At 34.2% G+C, this 23,889-nt stretch overlaps 4 protein-coding genes across 11 annotated transcripts; 3 read left to right on the plus strand and 1 right to left on the minus strand.

The window, feature by feature from the left end:
* Positions 1-1,583, plus strand: LOC107011687 (sufE-like protein 1, chloroplastic/mitochondrial). Its single transcript, XM_015211275.2, has one exon. It carries the CDS (start codon positions 38-40, stop codon positions 1,196-1,198), a length of 1,161 nt encoding a protein of 386 aa, XP_015066761.1. The 5' UTR covers positions 1-37; the 3' UTR covers positions 1,199-1,583.
* A 5,895-nt stretch (positions 1,584-7,478) lies between these two features.
* LOC107009403 (phosphatidate cytidylyltransferase, mitochondrial) lies at positions 7,479-12,448 on the plus strand. Of its 5 annotated transcripts, none has more exons than XM_015208737.2 (11): positions 7,479-7,725; positions 7,818-7,927; positions 8,036-8,092; positions 8,164-8,226; positions 8,345-8,413; positions 8,482-8,574; positions 10,024-10,128; positions 10,216-10,293; positions 10,614-10,742; positions 11,368-11,473; positions 11,793-12,428. In XM_015208737.2, the coding sequence occupies exons 2-11, from the start codon at positions 7,820-7,822 to the stop codon at positions 11,981-11,983; spliced, it is 999 nt and encodes a 332-aa protein (XP_015064223.1). In that variant the 5' UTR covers positions 7,479-7,725; positions 7,818-7,819; the 3' UTR covers positions 11,984-12,428. The 5 variants fall into 5 exon arrangements, with proteins under 5 accessions (XP_015064223.1, XP_015064222.1, XP_015064224.1 ...); XM_015208736.2 differs by having other exon boundaries at positions 7,480-7,657; XM_015208738.2 differs by having other exon boundaries at positions 7,481-7,657; positions 7,832-7,927.
* Positions 12,449-13,103: 655 nt separating this feature from the next.
* LOC107011810 (cationic amino acid transporter 5) lies at positions 13,104-15,336 on the plus strand. The gene has a single exon (XM_015211461.2). The coding sequence runs from the start codon at positions 13,367-13,369 to the stop codon at positions 15,143-15,145; it is 1,779 nt and encodes a 592-aa protein (XP_015066947.1). The 5' UTR covers positions 13,104-13,366; the 3' UTR covers positions 15,146-15,336.
* LOC107011809 (pentatricopeptide repeat-containing protein At4g20090) lies at positions 15,059-20,552 on the minus strand. 4 transcript variants are annotated; one of them, XR_001455935.2, is made up of 3 exons: positions 18,168-20,552; positions 16,136-16,206; positions 15,059-15,196 (listed from the first exon to the last, which is right to left on the minus strand). XR_001455935.2 is itself a non-coding variant. In XM_015211460.1 (2 exons), exon 1 carries the CDS (start codon positions 20,327-20,329, stop codon positions 18,176-18,178), a length of 2,154 nt encoding a protein of 717 aa, XP_015066946.1. In that variant the 5' UTR covers positions 20,330-20,552; the 3' UTR covers positions 16,522-16,708; positions 18,168-18,175. The 4 variants fall into 4 exon arrangements, 2 of the variants coding, with proteins under 2 accessions (XP_015066946.1, XP_015066945.1); XR_001455934.2 differs by having other exon boundaries at positions 16,136-16,425; XM_015211460.1 differs by lacking the exons at positions 15,059-15,196; positions 16,136-16,206 and adding an exon at positions 16,522-16,708.
* Positions 20,553-23,889: the final 3,337 nt, after the last annotated feature.

Raw genomic sequence — 23,889 nt, forward strand, 5'->3', positions numbered from 1 at the left:
ACCAACTAATGTTTTGATTAGTTGAAAATGTAGGATTATGCCTAGTGAGGTTAGTTTTCTCTTCTGTCGAATCTTCTCAACATCAAACTCACCATTTTCTCTACTTCCTTTGCTTCATCATCTTCCATCCATGTCGATTTCCACCAAAATTCCTCATCCTCTCCATCACCCTAATTCACGATACCCCAAATCCTCAAAATCCTCTTTTTTATACTCAAAACCCACTAAATTAGCCTTCTTTAGATCCATTACCATCGAAAGAATTTCAACAAAATCTGTTTCTGCAACCCCAGCAGCAGCAGGAGAAGCTTCAGAATCCTCTTCTTCATCTCTCCAACCCATTGAAGAGCTTCCACCGAATCTTCAAGAAATCGTCAAGCTTTTTCAAGCAGTTGAGCAACCAAAGGCTAAGTACGAGCAACTGTTGTTTTATGGCAAGAATTTAAAACCACTTGATACCCAGTACAAGACTAGTGAAAATAAGGTTGAGGGTTGTGTTTCACAGGTTTGGGTTAGGGCGTATTTTGATTCTGAGAAAAATGTTGTATTTGAGGCTGATTCTGATTCGGTACTTACTAAAGGTCTTGCTGCTTTGTTAGTTCAGGGACTTTCTGGAAGACCTGTAGAAGAGATTTTAAAAGTTTCCCCTGATTTTGCTGTACTTTTAGGGTTGCAACAAAGCTTAACTCCTTCTAGGAATAATGGGTTTTTGAATATGTTGAAGTTAATGCAGAAAAAAGCACTTCAATTGTATGTTGAAGCTGAGAAAGATGCTAATTTAAGGCAGAGTGAAGTATCGAATGCCTCGTCGAACGAGTCCCTTGGTGTTGGTGGTAATGGAAATGTGGAGTCTGTAGCCAGTCCTGAAGTTAATGGAAACAATGTTGCTATTGGTGCTAGTGATGATGGTGTTTTGAGTAGTAGAGGGATGAGAATCAAGGAGAAACTGGAGAAGGAACTTAGGCCTGTTGAACTAGAAGTTGAAGATATATCTTATCAGCACGCAGGACACGCTGGGATTAGAGGTAGTGATGGAGAGACACACTTTAATTTAAAAGTGGTGTCAGAGGAATTTGAAGGTAAGAGTTTGGTTAAGAGGCATAGGATGATTTATGGTTTACTGCAAGATGAGTTGCAGAATGGACTACACGCTTTATCAATTGTGGCCAATACGCCGTCTGAAGTTGGTAGTAGTTGAATTGCTGGCGTCAAGAGAGGTCTGGTTCTTTTTGTCGTGTAAACTTTTCATTCTTGTGGAATTTATTGAAACTTATACCTCATAATAGCTTGTAGCATAAAATCCTGAGAAGTGGATAGCTATGATGCGAAGTCTGTTTTGTCGCGAGTATCTTAATAAAATAGTTTCAGGATTTTAAACTATAGTTTTCTTTCCTCCCAAGAGTCATTTCAATACAAAGCTTCAATTGTTTATTAACTGTTGTAATTTGGTTGCTTCAGTCTTAGCAACTTTTTCTCTGTGACGCACTTGGACCTGCTAATCAACTTCAAGAATGATAAATTAGCTACTTGAAGTGCCATTACCTTGTTAGCAATGAAAATTTTATCCTTATCTTTTACAACGATGACACAATTTTTTTTTCTAATTTCAGCTCAACTTGATGAAATGCAATTACAATTATCCTTTATAAGTAACTCTACTTTGTTAGGCCTTTCACGTTTATGGTAACTGCAAAAATTATTATTTTTATGTTTTAAAAGGGTTTTAATATAAATTCATGGTATTTCTAAAGATGTTTACCTCTAGTGAACTATGCGTCTGGTTTCCTTGAACCTAAGAGATCTAAATAATCTATCACATTCCGTGGGAAATGATATTTCCAAGTTGCATTAATTTTGTGATCTGGGGGACTCATAACAGCTATAGAAGGATCTGTAAGTGTCACTCTTTTCTCTAGCGACTTGGTGAACAAAGGAATACATCAATTTAATTGTGATGCTAGGAATTTTCTTAAACATCTGGTGGCAAAGTGATGCCACAGACTGTAAAGATATTGTTTGTAGAGTAGCAGGCCCAAAGAATATCCAGAAAGTTGAAGCAGATATGGAGGACACTCCATTGTGCATATTTTGGACTTCATGGTTGGAAAGGACTAAAGCTTTCTTTGAAGGGCATAGGGATCGCGTTTAGAATTAAGAATAGATGTATTCATAATCTATATTATTTGGTGTAAATGCAATTCTCTGGTGGATCTGCATCAGTTTTTCGATTTCGTGGATTTGTTAGGAGGGTTGTCCGGTGTGTGCCTGTTCTGGGATGTTTTGCTTTGTACTTGCCTCTACCTTCTTTGCACCTTATCAATAAACTTTTACCTCTTTTTGTTTTATAACAATTTAATTCTGAAGAAACAATATATAGAAATAAATGCTTTAGGGAGGTGCTCAGGATTCTCTAGAAAGAAATTATCTATATGGCGCCCTATTATTCCTCGAGGAATGGTGTATTTTGTGATCAGAATCACGAAGCACAATGTATCATAGGTTGATAGTATATCTTCTTGGATGCCTCAGCCTCCTTCAGGCTTTGTTTCCGCGGGTTGTATAGCCTGAAAAGGAGCACCAAATCAATCTGATTTTGGTTCCTTAAGATGCATCCGCATTGATATGGTTCCTGGTGATCAATTTTTGGAACAAAGTATTTGGGAAACATCTGATGCCAAATTCATGAAGAAGCCCTTTAGTTTATGGGTTATTGCATATGAGTTAGGACATTTCGAAGTGGTCTCAAGAAGTCTCCAAAGAGGCTTGCTGATCGAGATATGGCTAGTGGTCTAGGTGATATGGTGGTTGACACAGAAATCAGAACATTCTCTGCAGCCCCTTTTTGATGAATATGGTGGCCTGGTAAACAATTTATGCTTTCCAATAGCTTTAATTTCTATTTTATGCTGCATAAATCTAATTTCAAAATTTGTTACGTTAGGTGTCTATTGATAGGATAAACTGCAACTGTTTGAAGATACTTCTACTAGGTTATATAGACGCATGCAACCTCCAAAACATTTTTAGTTCTACTTGCATTACTAGATGGTTCTCATATATGGCATCTCCTTGTTATAATATCAAGAATACATATATGATCACCTTTGATATAGTAGCATGTACATTTTCCAATTTCCTGACTTAAATTTTTGGTTGAGCTGTCAGAATCAGTTTTTTGGGGGTAACTAAATTGATTCAAGTACTAAACCAGCAAGTAGGTACAAAGTATGCCTCAGCGTTGGACAAACAAGCTCCAAACACTGTGATTGAAAAGAGCAAAATTACATCAAGAACTCTAATCTCAAAAATATTACCTAAGGATAGTAATTAAGCATGTCTAGACTCTAGTCCAGAATGCAAACCAGGAAACAGAGAGCCCCTGCAGTGAATTGCTTGAGTAGCCAGTCTTATGAGTATTTCAGGGCTTCTACTTTTCATCTGAAACAGTCTTAAGTTCTTCTTGTGCCACACCAAGTAATGATAACATGTAATGGATAATCTGTAAAGAGCAGCTTGTACTGAGTTGCCTTTGGCATGAGCAATAGCCCACATCATTTCATCCTTCCATTCCACAGATGATCTTTGAATGCCTAACCATAAGAGATTCATCCCAGATAGGTCATCAAAGAGATTCTTCCCAGATAGTTGCTAAGTAATGACATTTGAAGAATAAATGATGCAGACTCTCATCATTGTTGGTTGCAAAGGGATAAGACAGGTCATGTGTAGGACTCCATTTTGCTAATCTGTCTCTAGTCAGAAACTTTTCCATACAGCCAAATACAGTATAAACTTCTCTCTCGGGGCTCCATGGTTTTTAGTAATCTCCTCCATCTACCCTTGTATAGTCACCTCAATTTACAATCGACCGCATTTGTGCTGAATTTAGTCCTAAGGGTGACATCCTGATCCTCATAGCCAGCTTTTTCCAGTATTCTTTTGGTATTGAGGATCTTCTTAATTGTCCATGATGCTCGACTATCATTCACATCCCAAACACTTCCACCTTTGATTTGGTATGCATGGACCAGTTGGATCCATATCATGGCCTTTTTCAAGCACAGATTCCAGAAATGTTCACTAATAGCAGTTCAATTCCAATCAGTTTTGTCAAAGAAGCCAAGGTCTCCAGCAGTTTCCAGCTTATTTTGAGAAGTTTCTCTTATCAAAAGTGCTTTTCAATAAAGTGCCTTGGGAGGTATCCAAAGTGTGGTCTAGTGGTCAAGAAGTGGTTAAGAGCCATGAGGTCTCAGGTTCAACTCTCAATGGAGAAAAAAGCACCAGGTGATTCTTGTCATCTGCCTTGGTAGATAGCGTTACCTGGTACCTGATGCTGGTGGGATGTGACTGGTATCCTGTAGAACTAGTCAAGGTGAGCGAAAGCTGGTCAGGACACCATGGTCTAAAAGAAAGTGCTTCGGGATAGTAGCAATTTGTGATTGGCTAATATTGTCAAAGTGCTTAACTGTCAAACTACGAAAAAGGATATGCATATAAGTTGTCAACTATTTTTGATATGGGTTCTTGTTGTAAATAAATTCGAAAGTACTTATTTTTAGGAGATGCTACGCTTTTCTGCCGATGCTAACTGAAACAGAACTTCTGCTACTATTCAAAAACACTTATTTATAGTGAAACTATAAGAAGTGCTTTTATTGAAAAATAAGCACTTCTCATCTTTCAAAGTCTTGGCCAAACAGGTTATGAATGCTTCTACGTGCTTGTTACTCTGGATTACGTTGATACTTGACAGAGTATATGCATTATCAATTTACCTCTCTTACTGTTCTACCCAATTTGCAGATGGTTCTTCTGTGTAATGTGTCTTTCAGTGACATAACTTTCAATTTACATCAAAGGTCTAACTGTCTGAGTTCCAGCGTGACCTTTTCCTTGGCTGCTAGATCATACAATGATAAGTATGACTCTCGGGAGCCTCTTTTGGAGCCGATTGACAGATTATTGAAGTTTTTCTTCAATTGGCTTTTGTAAATATCCCAGCGCTTCTTTCATTGTTAATATAACAGTTCTACTAATCAGTAATCCTTGCTTCGGAAACTAATTTTAGGACCAACCATGAACATCGTGTGAAATGTTCTCTTCCTCGTCATGTTTCTTGTATGAAAATCGATATATTACTTGATCATGGAACTACTGATTGATTATATGCAAGTTATTTGACTTCATTTGAATTATTTATTTCGTAGCAGAGATTAAGTTCAGGTTCACTTCAGTAACCTTCTTTCAGCCTTGTTATTTTGTATCACAACTGTGGACTGGAACTGCAACTTGTTTCAATCTTGCCATTATATTTTGATTTGTGTTTGTATTAGAAGCACAGAACCTTTAGTCAAATCACTCCTATTTTGAATTTTGTGACTGTTTTTCTTAGCTGCTTCTTTAGTCAAATCAATCTTTGCTTTGTGGGATGTCTACTTATCAGTGAATATGACTCCGNACCATTAATAAATATTTATTTATAATAAATTTAAGTAATTTTTTATGATATATAATAATTATTATTTTTTTAAAAAAAAAGATGAAAAAAACTAAATGCAAATGGAGGCCATATACAGGTGCCACATCACCTCCTCTATAGTCCTCATTTATATATATATATTGATTTTTTTCATATGAGGTTTTAATATTATATTTTTAGATTAATTTTGATATATACTTTTAATCAAAAATCAATCTAATTCTTTTCATAAATAGAAATAAGATCGCGTATACAATATCCATTTCAAATTTCACTCATACAATTACACTAAATATATATTTGTTTGTATGTACAAAAAAGAATAATTTATTTTTATAATATTTTTATTTTTCTTCATTACAAGTATTTATAATCGCACAAAATATTATATTTCTTCCATTTTTATGCTTGTCATTTATTAATTTAACACTTTTCTATAAAAAATATTTTATTCATCTTAAATTATTGATCGTAATTATCTTTTACACGTCTTTTGTAAAATTAATCAGAAAGATCATTATACTATTTCGCTCTTATTTTTATTACCTCCCTAATATTTAATTAAATAGATCTTTTGACAATACTAAGCTCCTTTTTAATTTAGATAAGTATATTTGGATTTGGATTATAACTGAATTTTAAAACATAAATTTATATTCTTTGCTTTAAAATTAAAAAATTACATTGTCATGAAAACTAAACTCATTAGTCATTGGCCTCTGATTTGATATCCTAACTAAAACGGTATGTTAAAGCTAATGGTAAAATTCAACTCATGATATTTGGAGGAAGTTATTTTCCTTCATTTTCGAAGAGAAGTGTTGATTTGAAAAATATTTTTTAAAACTTTTTTTTAATTAAACATGAGAAAATGTAAATTTTTTTTTGAAGAAATACTTTACTTCCTACTAAACACACTTTAAATTAGTGGGTTTTCCATTAAAAGTAAAAAAGAAAGAGAAGTTACATATGAAATATTTTTCTACAATTTATTAGCAGTCAAATTTAAGTTCACTTTAATTTCATATTCTAGTAGAATGACCTGTTAAAAGTCAATGATAATCATGTGATTAAAACAAGTGGCTCCTCCATTAGAAGGGAAAAAAGAATTTAAAACAAGTGTCTATTATCATTTCGATAATCCTCCATTAGAAGTAAAAAAGAAAGAGAATTAAAACACAATTTTTTTTTAATTATAATTTATTGATCAACTTAAGTTCATTTTGAATTTTAGTCAACAATGATTAAAATCAATAATAATGTCCATTTTATCATAAGTAGTTTACGTACACGTAATAAAACAAGTGCTCCCTTAAAAACTAGAAAGAAAGAAAATTTAGATACGAAATATTTTTTATAATTATTCAAATAATCAATTCATCAAAGTCAAAAAGAAAGAGAACTCAAATATAAAACATCTTTCTATAATTTATTGAATCTAAAAATTTAACTTGTTTTGATTTTCATGTTTTAAAATGGCATGAATGACGCTAATGATGATGTTAATATCCATTTTACTATAGATAGTTCACATCACATGTGATAAAACAAGTGTCTATCAGAGATTAAAAAGAAAGAAAACTTCAAAAGTAAAACATAAAGAGAAGTTAAAGACAAAATATTTTTTCTATAATCTTAATTCATTTTGAAAGACCAATAATAGCGAATGATAATCCCCAAAATTCCGTTACAAGTTAAAAAGAAAGAAAACTTAAATATGAATATTTTTTCAATAATTATACAGATAATTATCTTTTCATTATAATTAAAAGAAGAAATAGAATTTGAATAAAAAATATTGGTATGCAATATTTAGTGGTAGACTTTGAATTTTATGTTACATAGAATTAATTAATTATAAATTTGTGAAATATAAGTATATTATTTACCACAAAACAAATTAAAAAGATAAAACGAAAAAGAAAGAAGAAAAGAGAGAAACTTGGTGGGCTATAGCCCAAATATAAAAGGGGCAGAGTGCTCCGGTTGAGCCCAACCCAATTATAAAGAGATGGGCTTGACCCGAATTGACTTGGATCTGTTGCTTCTTCTTCAATGGCAGTCTCAATCATCCCAACCTTAAACCCTGAAAACCCCAGGAACTTAATTGAAAAGATTTGGCACATTTATAGCTAAATTTTGTTAATTAGGGTTCAAATTTCACATGTATACTGATCAGTAAGTGATAAACAATGCATTATCTTAATAATTTCAAGCGTGTCTTCCAGATGTTTGATAAAATTCCTGTGAGAATACTTCAAGATTTTGATCCAATTGAACATACGTTTGTATGTAGCATATTGCATGATTTTTGTTTTGTTTTCATATGTTAATGTAGAAATGGTGGGACAGGATAAAGCTGAGCTAGGGGGTTTGCTTGAAATTCTACCCCCTGTAGAGTTTTGCTGTATATATGGTTCTAAACTCCATCCCAACAACAAAGATGAGGTTTTTTCTACTTCTTCTTTCGGATAATGAATTCCACTCATGGTTTTGTTTGATCAAGAAGTTCTATAAAATACTGCAATAGTACATTGCTAACAAATTCATTGCTAGACATCAATGACAGATTACATTATTGGAGTATCCGATCCTCGACAATGGCATTCCGAGGTAATTGCTGAATTTTAAGCAACTCTCTGTCCATCTTTGTTTTCAAAATCTAACGTCTTTCTACAATCCAGAATCTAAAATTGAACAAGGATCACTATGCTTCGTGTCTCATTCGCCTTGGTGGAGCAAGGATGGTGCTATTTCCTTTCTTGAATTAACTTTGATTTCCCTCATTTCTTTGCTACTTTATATATGTTTTTAGTCTTACATTTCAACTCTAACTAAAGAACAATTTACTGTGCATTGTGTCAGATAACTGATATTGCAAATGACATTGGTGTTGGCGTACACTTCAACCCATTTGTGTCTTGCAACAACAAGGTATTGACCATTTAATGAAGATGCACTTTCTTTTTAACACATCAGTAATTTAACATTAACTTTTACAGATGGTCAAGTATGGAGTTGTACGGATGCATGACTTGATTCAAGACATATTGGGATGGGAGAGGTTTTATCTCAGTGGTCGTTTGCAGAAACCAGTATGGCTTGTTTTGAACTGCTATTTAAATAACATATTTTACAAAGGACTTCGGTTACAGTATTAGTTACATTGATGTAAGGACTGTCGAATGAATTTAAGTCGGTTAGAATATTTTGCAATCCTTTTGTGCCTCTTAGTCATTATTGTGGTACTTCTAAGTCACATGAATTTAATTTCTGTTGTGATGAATTTAATAAAATTGATGGTATCAGGAATAGGTCTTTATTGATGACTGACTTTCCTGAGTCTGCTATAAATACCTATCAGTCAAAGAAGCATGAAATCATCATTTAAGAAGTAACTTGATATATGATGTTAGCTTACTCTCATTTGTATAACAAAAGGGAGAAAACTTGGTAATGTTTTTATTCGCATTAAATGTGGTCAAATAAGCTTACGTTGTTTAGGATAATATCCATGAGCTCTTGTATGTTCTCTTAGCAGTAGGATCTCACTTTGGTGGTACCTAGAGACATAAGAATAAAGAGTTATCATAATAACGTTTTATTATAATCCTATCATAATAACGTTGCATTATAATCCTATCTAATTTTCCTCTTCACCAAAAGAAATCCTATCTAATATTTCCTCCCAGAAAAATTATAATCCTATGTGGTATCGATGCTAAATAAGTGTACTCAGGGTTGCTCAAAGTATGTCACAATATAATCGATTCTGGCTTGAAACTATATGTATATCTCAGCCTGCATTTTCTTACAAAACAAATTAGCATGTGCTTTTGATATTTGATGGCACACCACTGCTAGCTTTTAAGCTCTCTCTTCTATTAACCTGAAAATGAACATGAAAAGTCAAGTGAGTGCGTATGGTAACTTGTTGTATTCTCAAAGATATTCCTAACAGAAGCAGTGCACTCAAACATTTCTTGCGAGTGTTAAAAAGAACTTCAGTTGGAAATATTCGAATGAGATGCTTTGTTTTCTTCTGTCTATGTCTGCGCAAAGGTTTTAGACTTTGATAAACTTGACATTTGACCACCAAAGCTCTATGTTGCATCAGATTTTACAACTCATTGCAAAATGGAACCTGCATCCCCTACTCCTGTCTGGTTTCTAGTTTCCTTCTTAGTCGTATTAGTTTGGAGGCTTAATAGCTATTGCTTAATTTTTATTAGACATTTCTATGCTTTCTAGTTGGGCAGTCATGGGCTCATGGCTGAAATTCTGCGGTTCCTGAATAGAGAGTTTAAGTCTACTGTGGACTGAAAATATAGAAATGCTCCTGATAAAATATATAAAAATACATAGAGAGGCCGTCTGTTTCTCTAAATTATATTACATGATGCATTCAACAGATATCGCTCAACTGATTTTTAGTTTCATACTCAGATATAATATTCTGAATTTCTTTATTGACTCCTTTTTTGCTTGTTGTGGTGAGTCTGGTGACTGTCCGTCATCCATAACTTACATTTACTTCTAATCAGGTGAACATTCTAATGGATAACTTGGATATAAAAAGCGTGAACAGCGTGAATCTGAAAGCTGCAACTTCTGCTGCTCTTCTCCTTTTGCCATCTAAATTCACGGAGGTTAGTCTCTTTAATCATTTCTGATTTCTTGTCAAATAGTACAGGAACATAACACATGCCACTTGGATTTGGTGTTTACGCATGCAGGAAGATTTATATGCCAAAATCTGTAGCCTCTCATATACAGGTGACTTGCGTATGCTTTTTGCAGAGGACAAAAATAAGGTAGATATGACATTTGAGTGGGCTTAAATTTTAAATTTTTGTGGCCCTGACTGTACCACATGAAAGTATCAATCTACATGTAAGTTCATAGTGTAATTGGGTAGTTTCTCAATTTTATAGTTTTATATTACTTCCAGCGGATCAATGAATATCAATTAATTTGTATCTCATATCTACAAAATATCCTTTTTGGACTAGAATTTGAATCTCAACTTTTAGCATAGTATCCATGGTGCATTGCAACTTTCATGCCACATTAAGTGATTGAATTGATTCTTCCATTCCGTGTACATGAATTTCTTCATTGCATATTGATCCAGGTGAACAACATTGTACAAGGACAGTTCCATTTATTTGAGGAAATGTATAAGCCATTTCTGGAAGAATACGAGGCCAAAAACTTGTTGAGATTTTCATTAGCTGGTGATAAGCAAGTAAACATATTTCAGGTCTCTCTCTTTTCTAAAGCTTTGTCTCTTGTTGCTTCCTTAACATGGTTAATTGTCCTGAATGATGCTAATAATTCTTTATTATAATCAATGCTTCTAATACGGGAACATATTTATATCGACGATAAAACACGTTTTTCTATTGAAGCATAAAAAATCAGTATGGTGTGAATGGGTGATCAAGAATATACAGCATGAGACATGCTAATGGGGCCCTTCTATTGTTGCCTGTTATTTACATTTTTAGTGGTAATTTTCTGACCTTGAATGGTAGCCTCTGTGGTCAGTGAAGTTCAAATAGCTTTGAAGTCATTTGCTTTCACGACTTGTCAAGTAGAGTTTTGGGCATCACAAGTTCCCTTGCATGAAAATTAGTTAGTACTTTTACATGATTACAATTTGTACACACTCGGTTCATTGAGTCAATCTCGATCTTTGATTGCTTTCTTAATTTTTTCATATTACTTTTGGTAATACATCTACATGAGATTCTTTGACTACACAAGCACATCTTTTCTTGCTGATTGATCCAAGGAGATTGATATTGATTACACCTCTGCTGAGATATGTAAATAGGAAAATCAAGGTCAAGTCAATTGACATCTTTTAGTGTTATCCAAATCAGGATTGTGGATTATCTGCTGCTTCCACCTTGGTTTCTTCTCTTCCTTCATCAATCAGAAGTGAGATGGCCATGAAACTTGGAGAAAAGAGAATTCTGGATGACTCTGGTACGTAAATCAACTGCAAAAAGAGTGAATTTTCTGGAAAGAATAATCTTAAAATTTCCTGTTCTTTCAGATTTTTTCCCTTGTTAGTAGTTCCTGTTGAATTGTGTCTAACTGCCTCATTAGTGAACATACACTTCTATTTTAGTTATTTCACGTCTGTAACTCTCACGCTTAGATCCTGATACCATGTTGGATTGTGTGCTTGTCTCATCTCTAGAGAAAAGTTCTATTTAGTTTTATTACTTGTTATGATAAGCTCTTCTAATGTTCCCTCCTCAGCTTAATCAAATCATTTCACCTATGCCATATTTTCTTGTAGGTAGAGTTAGACAACAAGTAGTGATTGGTTCAAAAGAACAGGCTGCTGAGTGCATGCAGAGGCTAGTTAGACGAAAGGTTATGTTTTCTAGCACAAGGCAGGCTGTTGCAGGTTTATTGACTGCTGGTGCTGTTCATGGAGTCAGATATGTAGCAAACAAGATGCGCAAGGCTTGGAAATCTTGGGTGTAATTGTTTCCTGTTTTTGGGTGACATCACGTCTTTTAACTGCTTCAGACATGGGGATATAGCCACAACCACAGTTACACCTAATGACATGCGGTTCAACCATGGAGTTCTTAGCATGGATAGAGTTTGCCGACTCTCCTGCTGCTTTTTCAAAATAAGACAAATAGAATTTGAGGGGGGAAATAACCAACAACCCATCAAAAAATTTCTTCTGAAAGTTTTCTGTTCACTTGTATCTTTTCTTTTATTTATTTCAAGGCCGGCCTTATTTCAAAGGTGGGAAGAGTTCTTCAGGGAAGGTCAAGCTGTTGTATGTTTAGAACATCCTAGTGTAAAGAAGTTAATCAATGTTTCTAAACAAGGAATTGCTATTGTTACTCTCTGTGTGTGTATTTATTTTTCCTCTTTACAGAGGACACGTAAATATGTTCTAAGGTTCATGAATTGATCATCATGCTTCATTAGGTATGTTTACATCTCCAATTTGTTCATTCAAGTATAATTTCCTTCTATTTATCTCTTATGTTTTTCCTTAGAATTTTCTCCCAACTCTAATTTTCCAGTTGAACTTCAAATTGGAGCAAGTTGAGCAAAGTGAAATTGTTCAAATTTTATCTCTGCCCCCAAAGGGTGAAATTGAACACAAGGCGCCAAGTTTCTGAGTCAATAACCGGTGGGCATTATAGCATAATAATAAGAAAGCTACCCATCAAAATCTTCAATTTGTATTTTCCTCGAACTTATTCGAAATTTGGCACATCACCATGTCAATACTAACAATTTCTTCTAAAAGTAGCCTACTGATTTTTATGTTTGATTAGTTTTAGGATAAAGGTATGAATGCATCTCATAAGTTCTTGAAGACAACCAAATCTGCAGTCAAAGGATGATTACTACAACAAAGTATCAAGAGTAAGTGGACATGATTCCAATGATGTTGCAGAAATCCTTCAGTACTACAGGTGACTGGTGATATATGCCAAAAAGTCCAGGCTGTTGCTCTTCCTAGTTCCAGACTAATTAATTAACAGACTGTCCTATTCTCTTTCGACATAAGACACACCGTCAATCCAAGGGAAGTAGAATAGATTGTTGATGTTGATATTTCCAATAAAGATGCAATCAATAATACGCAACTACTGTGGTATCTATCCATAAATCACATACCCAATTCTCCATTGGTTCCCTCAATGTGTGTGTCTTGACTATATGCATAAAACAGAAAAGGACTTGCTTGGAAAAAAACATTTGACTCATTGACAACCTTATCAATAACAATAATTGAAGATATGGGAGTCTACCCATAAGAAAAAAAAAAAAAGAACCTATAAACAGCAGTACCATCCCAATGAGCTTGTAATTACTAGCCTTCTGTAACAGTAGAGCATGACAGTAACAGACTCTACTGATGAAATGGGAGATGAGATACAGCCAAGAAGTTATTGGAGATGGAGCAAACACGATTTCTTCCCGGGAGATTCTTTCCAGAATTGGAGCGCATACCGATCAGCACTGTCACAAACATTTACCAGATTGAAGGACCGAGTTGCAAACCGTTCTGACGATGCTGATGAGATTGTGGAGCTACGGAAAGAAAGTGAGAATGAGATGAAACGTTGCCTTAGTTGGTGGGACCTTACCTGGTTTGGCTTTGGCTCTGTTATTGGAGCAGGCATCTTCGTACTCACTGGCCAAGAAGCTCATGAACATGCCGGACCAGCTATAGTTTTATCCTATGTGGCTTCTGGCATTTCAGCAATGCTCTCTGTTTTCTGCTACACAGAATTCGCAGTAGAAATTCCCGTAGCAGGAGGGTCATTTGCATACATCAGAGTAGAACTGGGAGACTTTGCAGCCTTTATCACAGCAGGGAACATAATTCTTGGATCCATTGCTGGTAGTGCCGCAGTAGCAAGAGCCTGGACTTCTTACTTTACAACGCTCTTGAATCGTCATCCAAACTCTTTGCGTATACATACAAATCTCATAGACGGGTACAACTTACTAGATCCAATAGCTGTTGCAATTTTAGCAATTACATCAATAATTGCAATAAGCAGCACTAGAAGAACTTCATACTTCAACTGGATAGCATCAGCAGTAAATATGGTGGTGATTTCATTTGTCATAATTGCTGGACTTGCTCATGCCAATACCTCCAATTTGACACCCTTTGTGCCACATGGTCCCAAAGGTATCTTCGTTGCAGCGGCAATAGTGTATTTTGCATATGGGGGTTTTGACAATATTGCAACCATGGCAAAGGAAACAAAAAATCCATCGAAAGATATACCACTAGGGCTGCTAGGATCAATGTCAATTATCACCGTGATATATTGCTTGATGGCACTTTCACTAAGTATGATGCAAAAGTATACAGATATAGACCCTAACGCCGCCTACTCTGTTGCATTTCAAAGAGTGGGGATGAAATGGGCAAAATACCTGGTTGCCCTTGGAGCTCTGAAAGGAATGACCACTGTCCTTTTGGCAGGAGCAATTGGACAGGCACGCTATGCTACTCATATTGCACGAGTTCATATGATTCCACCATGGTTTTCACTTGTTCATCCAAAGACAGGAACTCCCATAAATGCAACTCTCTTGATCAGAGTTGCAAGTGCATGTATAGCATTCTTTTCAAGTTTGGATGTCTTGGCAAGTTTGTTATCTATAAGCGGCCTTCTAATATCCATGATGATGGCTGTTGCTCTGCTTGTGAGGAGATACTATGTCAGAGGTATCACCCCCCAGACGAATCTTTTGAAGCTTACCTTCTTTCTACTGGTCATAATTGTATCCTCCGTTGGGACTTCTGCTTATTGGGGACTGGACCCTAATGGTTGGCTTGGTTACACAGTAACTGTTCCCCTTTGGTTCCTGGCCACTTTGGCAATTTCGGTTCTTTTGCCACAGGATAGAACACCAAAAGTTTGGGGAGTCCCACTGGTTCCTTGGTTCCCATCCCTCTCAGTTGCAATAAATGTGTTTCTCATGGGATCATTAGGAGCTCAGGCATTTATAAGGTTTGGCATATGTACGATTGTAATGCTGATATATTATATATTTTTTGGCCTCCATGCAACTTATGACATGGCTCATCAACGAAAGAAGCCAACGACTTCAAGGATCTTAGAAGAAGATATGGGAAGTGCTAGGGCATAAGTTTTTACACCTATAATAAAATCTGGGACTTGAGTTCCATCACGCTTAATCCTGCAATCATAAGATCTATGTTAGATGAAGTTATCACTGATCAGACAGTATCCTATCATAATGAATAATGAAAACTGTCTACCACAGTACATTCTCGAAAATTTCAATGATAGTCAAGTGATTATTGATCCTTTTATTCATTTTAACTTTCAAACCAAGAGATATATTATCAAATGCTTATACTACTTCAATTTGGAAAATATTAAGACATAAAATACTTCCCAGTTTATTAGAAAAAAAGAGTTTTATGGTTATCTAAATAAAAATTAATGATAGGTTACTTAGATCAAACGAGTTTAGAGACAAAAAGAAGAAATTACTTCCCACTTTTATAATATTTAAAAGGATTTTAAAAGAAAAGACACAAGAGAAACGCTCTTTAAAAACAATATTTTTATTAGGTCCAAAAACGCCCCTGTTACTAATAGTTTGGCCAAAAGAATGCTAACAATAGCAGCATGTTTGGACCAAACTATTAACGGAGGACATCTTTGTTCAATTTTGCATAGTCTAAGGGCTTTTGTTACCCTTTTCAGAAAACACAAAAAGGAGAGATGCTACAGGAGATAAAGTAAGAAAGTAAACTTCAGCACATAGGAAAAACATTCTAAAGCAAGAGCAACGGTAGGTTTAAATATTGCAAACTCACTTCAATGAACAGTAGAATTTATACCCTTTTAATATTTTCTTGAAATATTCTTTTTTTTTTCTGACAAAGGTAACAGTTTCTTAGAAAGCGTCTATACCAATTCAGGCCACATATCTGAAATAAGTTAGATCCACATTGTTCCAATAAAAATTTTGTCGACTCTACTTCATTTCCAGTCAAAAAAGAGCATATTTGATGGATAAATAAACCCAGAAAATGTTAAGCATAATAATTCAAAAACTCCAAAAGAAGAAACATCTGAATTCTGAAAACTTTCAAATGAATATTACCAGATTAAACAGTAATATCATTCACTGCAACCACTGAAATTGTTTTCTACTGCTTTTCATGCTTCAACCTCCTGCACATCATGAAAGCATCATCTAATGACCCTTGGACTTCTCACTGCCATTTTCTACTTGGTTGCAATCTTCCCATATGCAACCACCACACTCACAATATTTCTTTCACTCACCATTCTGATCCCAAGTTAGTTGCAAGCAATAATAATTCCATAATAGCTCTACCACAAGAAAATTATTTTAACATATGCATGATGCACCGTCAGAGCATTTTGTTCCTTTACCAATAGAAAACGGCAGATATTAGTATGAACATTCAGCTAATAACACAGTATATAGTAAGGGAAATTCACTTCACATGAGTGTAGAAAGCACCTTTAGTTGAGAAGTCGGAAGGTTGAGAGAGCAAGGTTAGAGAAAAACGCACAGAAGAGAGATTTGCAGCCTGGTAGTACTGTGTTATGAATTCAACAAGATCAATGCCTAGTAGCTTCAGCTCAGTGATAGTCATTCCATAACAACTATCCAAGTTTTGTGATTCCTATCCAGTTGTCTTTTTCCCTAAGAAAAATGTTTCGTTGATGTATAGGGATAAAGCATAAGTCGTACTAAACATAGACAATCTAATTGCTCTTTTGTAGCACACATCTGGAGTAACTTAGAGCATAATTAAAAGCTGGTTTTGACATTGAGACTGCTCGTCTCTCTTGCACTTCAATTTAAGAACTTGTCCATGATTAGCACCAATCGGCAATCTCTCTATAGTCTACACAAAAGGTGTGCTTTCAGATAATGCCGAGGAATTTTTTTATTGGTAGAAAGCACAACCGTGTCCATTTTTTAATATCTTAAAGTAGTGCATTTCTGCTACATTATCAGTTACATACAAAATATATACAGCTTATTTAAATCCAAAACATTTATTTCCCAAGAAACAAAATATATTAACTTGTGATGCTAACATCTATCCAGAAAGATTCAAAGATTTGGCATGGCATTTACACTGGACTTTGATCACCCCTTCTATTCACTCTCTCTCTTACCACAGGGAATATTATATACAGAAAAAATAAGCAGACAAAATTTTGAACTTGCTTTCATAAGCCACACACAATAACTTCGTCAGCATTTTCAACTCTCATAATTTAACATTCCGGACACGTCTTGATACAAATTAAAACAAAGAGGAAGCCAAAGGTAAATAAGAAATGTAAGCAACTATAAGAGAATTTTTATTTTTATTTTTGGTAGAAAACTATAAGAGAATTACTTAAATTAAACTCTATTTAGACTCTCTAAAACCGTTTCAAAATGATCGTGCCCGGCTAGAGCTATTGAAGTATCATCAATATTTGAAACTGGCGCGTTACAAATTTGTAGATTACAACTTTTAGATTTCAATTCTAACAGATTGATAGAAAGTGAAGAAGAAAATATTCAATGACATGGAAGCTTTCTTTTAATATCCTTTTGATGAAGTTAGTAGTTTCATTAATGGCATCAAGAAGATGCACGAGAGTACAATATGTAAGATTACGAAATACAGGATGTTAGCTCCATTACATAATAGGCTATGCAAAGACCAGGGACCCAAAGTTCAAAAAATTGACATGGGAATCTACAGGGGATACATCTTGCCCTTTAATATCCTAATGACTTAACAATGCTACATTATCATAATTGAGAGGTTTCTGTATCCATTCAAAAAGTTCATATAAATAATCGGTAAAATATGTCATTATCTGTTAGATACATGTGCAACTGACATGCATTCAAACAAACAGAAACTCAGAACGTTAAATCATGGATGCAAGTGTCTGTTCGGTAATAGCAGTCATCCTATCATTGTCTAATTGTTTGATGTATCAAGCACAAGGATCCAAATTCTGAAATGTACAAAATGGATCTTCTGAAAGAATCTCACGTCCATGTCCTCTTTAGTCCCTTGGGAGCAATATGCCCACGGGAAACAAAGGTTCAGGATATTGCATTTTTGCAACCCAAAAAAAAAAAAACTAACCTCTAATATCAGTTGAAAAGGTCACTCCAACATTTGTTAATAGCTGCTTGAACCTTCTTTGGTTTGCAAAGTTCTCGAATAATCATTTCCCAAGTGGATGACTTGGGAGAAAGAATTTTTTGAAGCATCACTTCTATAATTCTTGAAGCTCCTATGATTCTCTGCCGCCTGTACAGTTGTAGCACCAGCTTATCCAGAAAGTCTTCCCTGTCTTGGGATGGATTTGCTTTTTCATTTAAGGTTTTCAAGAAAATATTACATGTAATTTTGTCAGGATCACAACCTCGATCCAACATGGTATTCAAAAGATCAATTGCTAGAGAAATTCTGTCCACCTTGCATAAAGCATTAATAATTATGTTATATGCTACTACGTCAGGCTGAGAATCAGATCCTCTACATAGCATCTCATTGAAGAGTCTCAATCCCTGGTCCACAGAACCAGCATTGCAAAGGCCGTGAATCATTGAACTATAAGCCACGGCATCAGGGACCAATCCTTTGCCTAACATGTGCTTCCACACCATCATAGCCTCTTTGAGCTTCCCATCTTGACACAGTCCATGGATAAGTACACTGTAGCAGATTTCATTGCATGTGATACCACTGGTTGCCATGTCTTTCCACAAAAGTATAGCCTTGTTGCTGTCACCGGTTTTAAAATAACCTTTCATCAGGGAGCAGTAAGTATAAGCATTGGGAGTGCAACCCATTTTATTCATCTCTGAAAGAATCTCCTTAGCTTCATCAGGTCTGCCTTCTCGACACAAGCCATCTATAAAAGCAGAATAAGCAACTATATTAGGTTTTACTCCCTTTTCTATCATTTCCTTCCATATTTTTAAGGCCTCTTCAGGTTTTCCCTCCTTGAACAACCCACTAACTAGTGCTGAGTAGACATATTCATTTGCCAGATGCCCTTTCTCTTGCATTGCCAACAAGATCTGCACACCATCTGTGGCTCTTCTTTGCTTAACAAACCCATTGATAATCGTTCCATAGGTTATATCAGTTGGTATATACTTATTTGACACCATTCTATCCAATAAACTAACTGCTTTCTCCAATTTACCTTTCAGGCACAAACCGTGTATAAGTGTGTTATAAGTCACATCATTTGGAACACACCCTTTAAGAAACATGTTATCCACAAGCTTTGCAGCTCGAGCCAAGTCACCTTTCCGACAAAGCCCATTAATCAACACATTAAATGTTACTGGAACAGGAAGACATCCCTCTACCTGCATTTCATCCAAAAGAATAACTGCTTCATCAATCCGGTCATCCTTGCATAACCCATCCATCAAAGTGCAGTATGTATAAACATCCGGCTCACATTTCCAAGTAGGCATTTCTCTAAACACCTCCATAGCTCTATCGACCATCCGAAGCTTACACATGGTTTTAATAACTAAATTAAAAGAAAGCACATTTGGCATAATATTCCTATTATTTACAACATCAGCATAAAAATCTAAAGCACGGTGATATAATCCTGTCTGAACTATCACATTAAGAACAGAATTAAATGACTTCACAGTTCGTTTACATTGAAACTCATCCACCATTCTTTCAAACAATTCAACAGCTTTTTCAGGCAAACGGGCTTTTCCATAAGCTCTAAACACTAAGATAAAACTCTTCTCAATAAAGACTCTTTTTTCACACTTCATTCTACCAAAAACCTTCTCCAAAGACGTAAAGTCCTCGGAATTAGCATACTTCTCAATAAGAGAATAGAATGTAGAATCACCCAATTTGAAAGAACCCAACTTTGGAGCCTCTTTAAATAGATTGTCTGAAATTGGTACTTCCACTTCAGTTTCACAAGAACCCAAGTTGGGTTTTAGGGTAACTTTAAATGATTTATAAGAAAGGGGTTCTTCTACTTCAGTTACACAAGAATTGAACTTAGGTATTGGGGCAATCTTCAATGAGACATCAGATATGGGCATTTCCATTTCAGTTCCACAAGAACTCAATTTGGGTAGTCCCATTTCAGTTTTCAAAGTAGAAATCGAATAGTCTATTTCAGGTTCTTGGTCAGTATGGGAAGGGTTAGATAGAGCTGAGTATACACGGTTAATGGTGAAGTTAGAGAAAGACTTACATGGGATTAGCTTTGAAGTGAACTGTTTGGTTCTGAAGGAGTAAAAGAGCATGCCTTTTCAACTCAGATTCTCATGAAGAAAAACAAAAACTTCTGATAATGATCATCTATGTAGGGTTTAAACCTTAAATTCAAGAATCTTTAGCGAAGGCTCAAGAAAATGAAGAAGGTCTCTGAGAGACGCTGATGAGGAAGATGAAAACAGCGAGGAGGGTAGCGGGAGTAGGGCAGAAAAACGGAAGCGGAAGGGGTGGGGTCTCTTTTTCTCGACTTAGATAGTTAATTTCATATTCTTAAAAAATCACATATGATATTATTATACATGAAATTATTCGAGATTTTCTAAACACAAAAATTGATCAACAAATTTACATTTTTGTTAAAATAACCTCAAAGCATTATGGAGTTTGGAAACATAAATTCAAAATACTGAAACAGGCATGAACCATTATTATATTGACTAATTATTTGTGAAAAATAGTGATTAAATATTTATGGTCTATGAGCATGAAACATAGTTACATGTGATACTGACTAACAAATGATTCAAAGTAACAATGTTGGTTCGTGTTCTCGATCACATGATCGAGAAATACTAGTTTAACGTGAGGAGATTGTCCGTATTATGTGAGAGGATTGTATTAAAAACTAATTTACTGTAATTTATGTTCAATTTTTTTAATTATTGAATTAAAGTTTAATGAAACAATTATTTAAGTAGGAAGGAAATAGATATGTAATAATTTATTCGGACAAGGGCCTAAAATATCCTTAAAGTATTGAAAATGGTACAAAATTACCCTTCATCCACCTATTGGCTCCAAAATGCCCTTCTCATCCTTCAAAATTGACCATTTTTTAATTGTTTTAAAATTAAACTCTTTAAATATTTTTTGAAATACTTGGCGTTCAACTATTAATTATAAATTTAATTTATTAATATAATTTATAAACCAATTCACTACCCACTCATTACTAACTAAACCTCACTCAATTAATAATTCAATTATAATATCAAAATCGTCATAAATACTACTAAAACACGATGAAATTATAGATTACTGAAAATGACATTCAAAATTATTCGAGTCCGAATCGAAGCCCCAATTAAATTTAGGTTGAGCCGCTTATTTAGGAGGACACTTTCTTTCAAAATTGAATTAGAAATTTATGATTAAAGGTAAAGAAGTAATACATCCCGAATTAATTCATGCACTTCTTTTAAATATAATTTTATAAATATTTATGATTTATTTTTAAATCTTTAACATATTAATTTGAAAAAAAGTTACCTATGAAGTAACATCACATAATTAAGACGTAAGAATAATTAAGATGAACANATCACATAATTGAGACGTAAGAATAATTAAGATGAACATAGTCAGACTTTTAAGTTTATCGATGATTTTTATGTAGCCACTTGAATGTATGATAATTTACTTCTATATTTTTTAAAAACACTCACTTGGCAGTAGCTTGCATTAATAATGTGACGGGTTCATTAATTTAGAGGGATTTAATTAGTAATGGGTGGGTAGTTGATTGATTTATAAATTACACTAATAAGTTAAATTATAACAAATAGTTAAGCGCCACGTATTTTTTTTTAAAAATTAAATAGTTTAAATATAAAACCGTTAAATGAGTGGTCAATTTTGAACCAAAAGGTGGATGGCAAGGGTATTTTGGACCCAATAGGTGGGTGGGAAGGGCATTTTGGAGCCAATAGGTGGATGAAGGGTAATTTTGTACCATTTTCCATACTTTGAGGGTATTTTAGGCCCTTTTCCGTAATTTATTATTCGAATATATAAATTTTTGTCTATTTGATAAAATTGAAAAAACAATTTGGGTTATTTTAATTATTTTACAACTTATGAGATCTTAAGTTTATGAGAAAATATACAACACTAAAAATTTCATATCGCATGTCTAAACAAAACTTTCATTTTATCTCATGATTTTATATTATGATATCATATCATAATATATGATTTTGTTTCGCATAGTTAAACGGACTGTTAGTATTTTATAGGGCAAAGGGTCAAAAATACCCTCCAACTTTAATTTATTGTTTAAATTTATCCTCGCCGCTAAAATGGAGTTAATTTTACCGATCCCGTAACTAATTTCACCAAATTTACCCCCATTTGACCCAAATTGACCCGAATTTTTTTAGAAAAAACCCTATTCCTTATTTTAACACAATAACCCAACCCATTTAAAATAACCCGTCCCCACTCTCCATATCTCCTTTACCCATTTAACAAACATGGTGCTCATCTTTAAGCTAATCAGCTTAAAAATTGAATTTAAATTCTCAAGATAAATTTTGAAGTTGTCACGTTTAATCTTATGTATATTAAAACTCTATAAAGCATATGCAGCAACAAGTTTGTCCCAAGCTGCACGAGCAGTTGTTGCTCCAACCAATTGAGCCAGGATGCTTTCTGAAACAGAAGCAACAATCCAACTTAGAACAAGTTGATCTTTACGTAACCAGATAGTATATGCCGGATTGGGTTTGGTATTGGTATCGTCCAAAAAATGTGGTGGCGTTTGAGTAGTACCATCAATATGATGATTCAAGCCACACATATATATTATAGACATAAACTGTGTCTTCCACAATAAAAAGTTCGAAGATGTGAGTTTTACAGGTAATTGATATGTGATGTTTGGAGATGGTGAAACAATAGACATCATGGAAGGGCTGCTAGATTCACCCATGAAAATTGGGTTGATTTAACCTCTTATTGCTCTGATACAATGTTAAAGAAGATCGACCCTTATCGATGCAACAGAAATGATATCAACTTTTATAGGGTAAGTAAAACAATCGATAATATTACTTTATTCACTTTTATTCGTATTATATTCTAAAAATATAATATAATTTCAATTTATGTGAATAGTATTCTAAGATATTCATACTAAACATCATTATTTTTAAGTATCTTGCAAAATTCCAAATGGAAAATAAAAGTGAATGGAGGTAGTATTTCATGTGCATCGATCGACACTACATTAAAAATAATTTTTATCGGCAATTAAGATTGCAACTAAATATGTATTATTAGCGGCAATTAACACTCTTTGTATATGCTCTAAAGCCTTTAGCGATATTAGTTTTAATTGACACTTAACTAATTCGGTAAAAACTTTAACACTCTTTATTAATGTCACTACTTATGGCCACTAAAAGTTGTTTTTGTTGTGGTGCGGTTTGATTTGGTTTTATGTACTACTGATTTGATTTATCGATTTTTAAGTATTTTAATCAAATACAAACCAACATGATATTCTTTGTCGATTTTCAATATACTCAATAAAAAGGTACTCATAAAATAAATATATGACTTGTCACTTCTTCAATAATTTGGCGCAGTATAATAAAACAAATAAATCAACTATAGATGTTTTAATATATTAAACAAAAAATATAATGAAAAATTGCATCAATGAGAGTAAATAAAGTACGAATAATACAATTACATGTTACATCCAAAACATTACATGAAATATCAAATGTGAAGTATGAACCGTGAAATTTGTAGCATAGAGTATGTGATATAGTGTCTATTTATAATATATTATTAATATTTAATA

Source organism: Solanum pennellii, chromosome 2 (assembly GCF_001406875.1).
Source record: "Solanum pennellii chromosome 2, SPENNV200".
NCBI lineage: Eukaryota > Viridiplantae > Streptophyta > Magnoliopsida > Solanales > Solanaceae > Solanum > Solanum pennellii.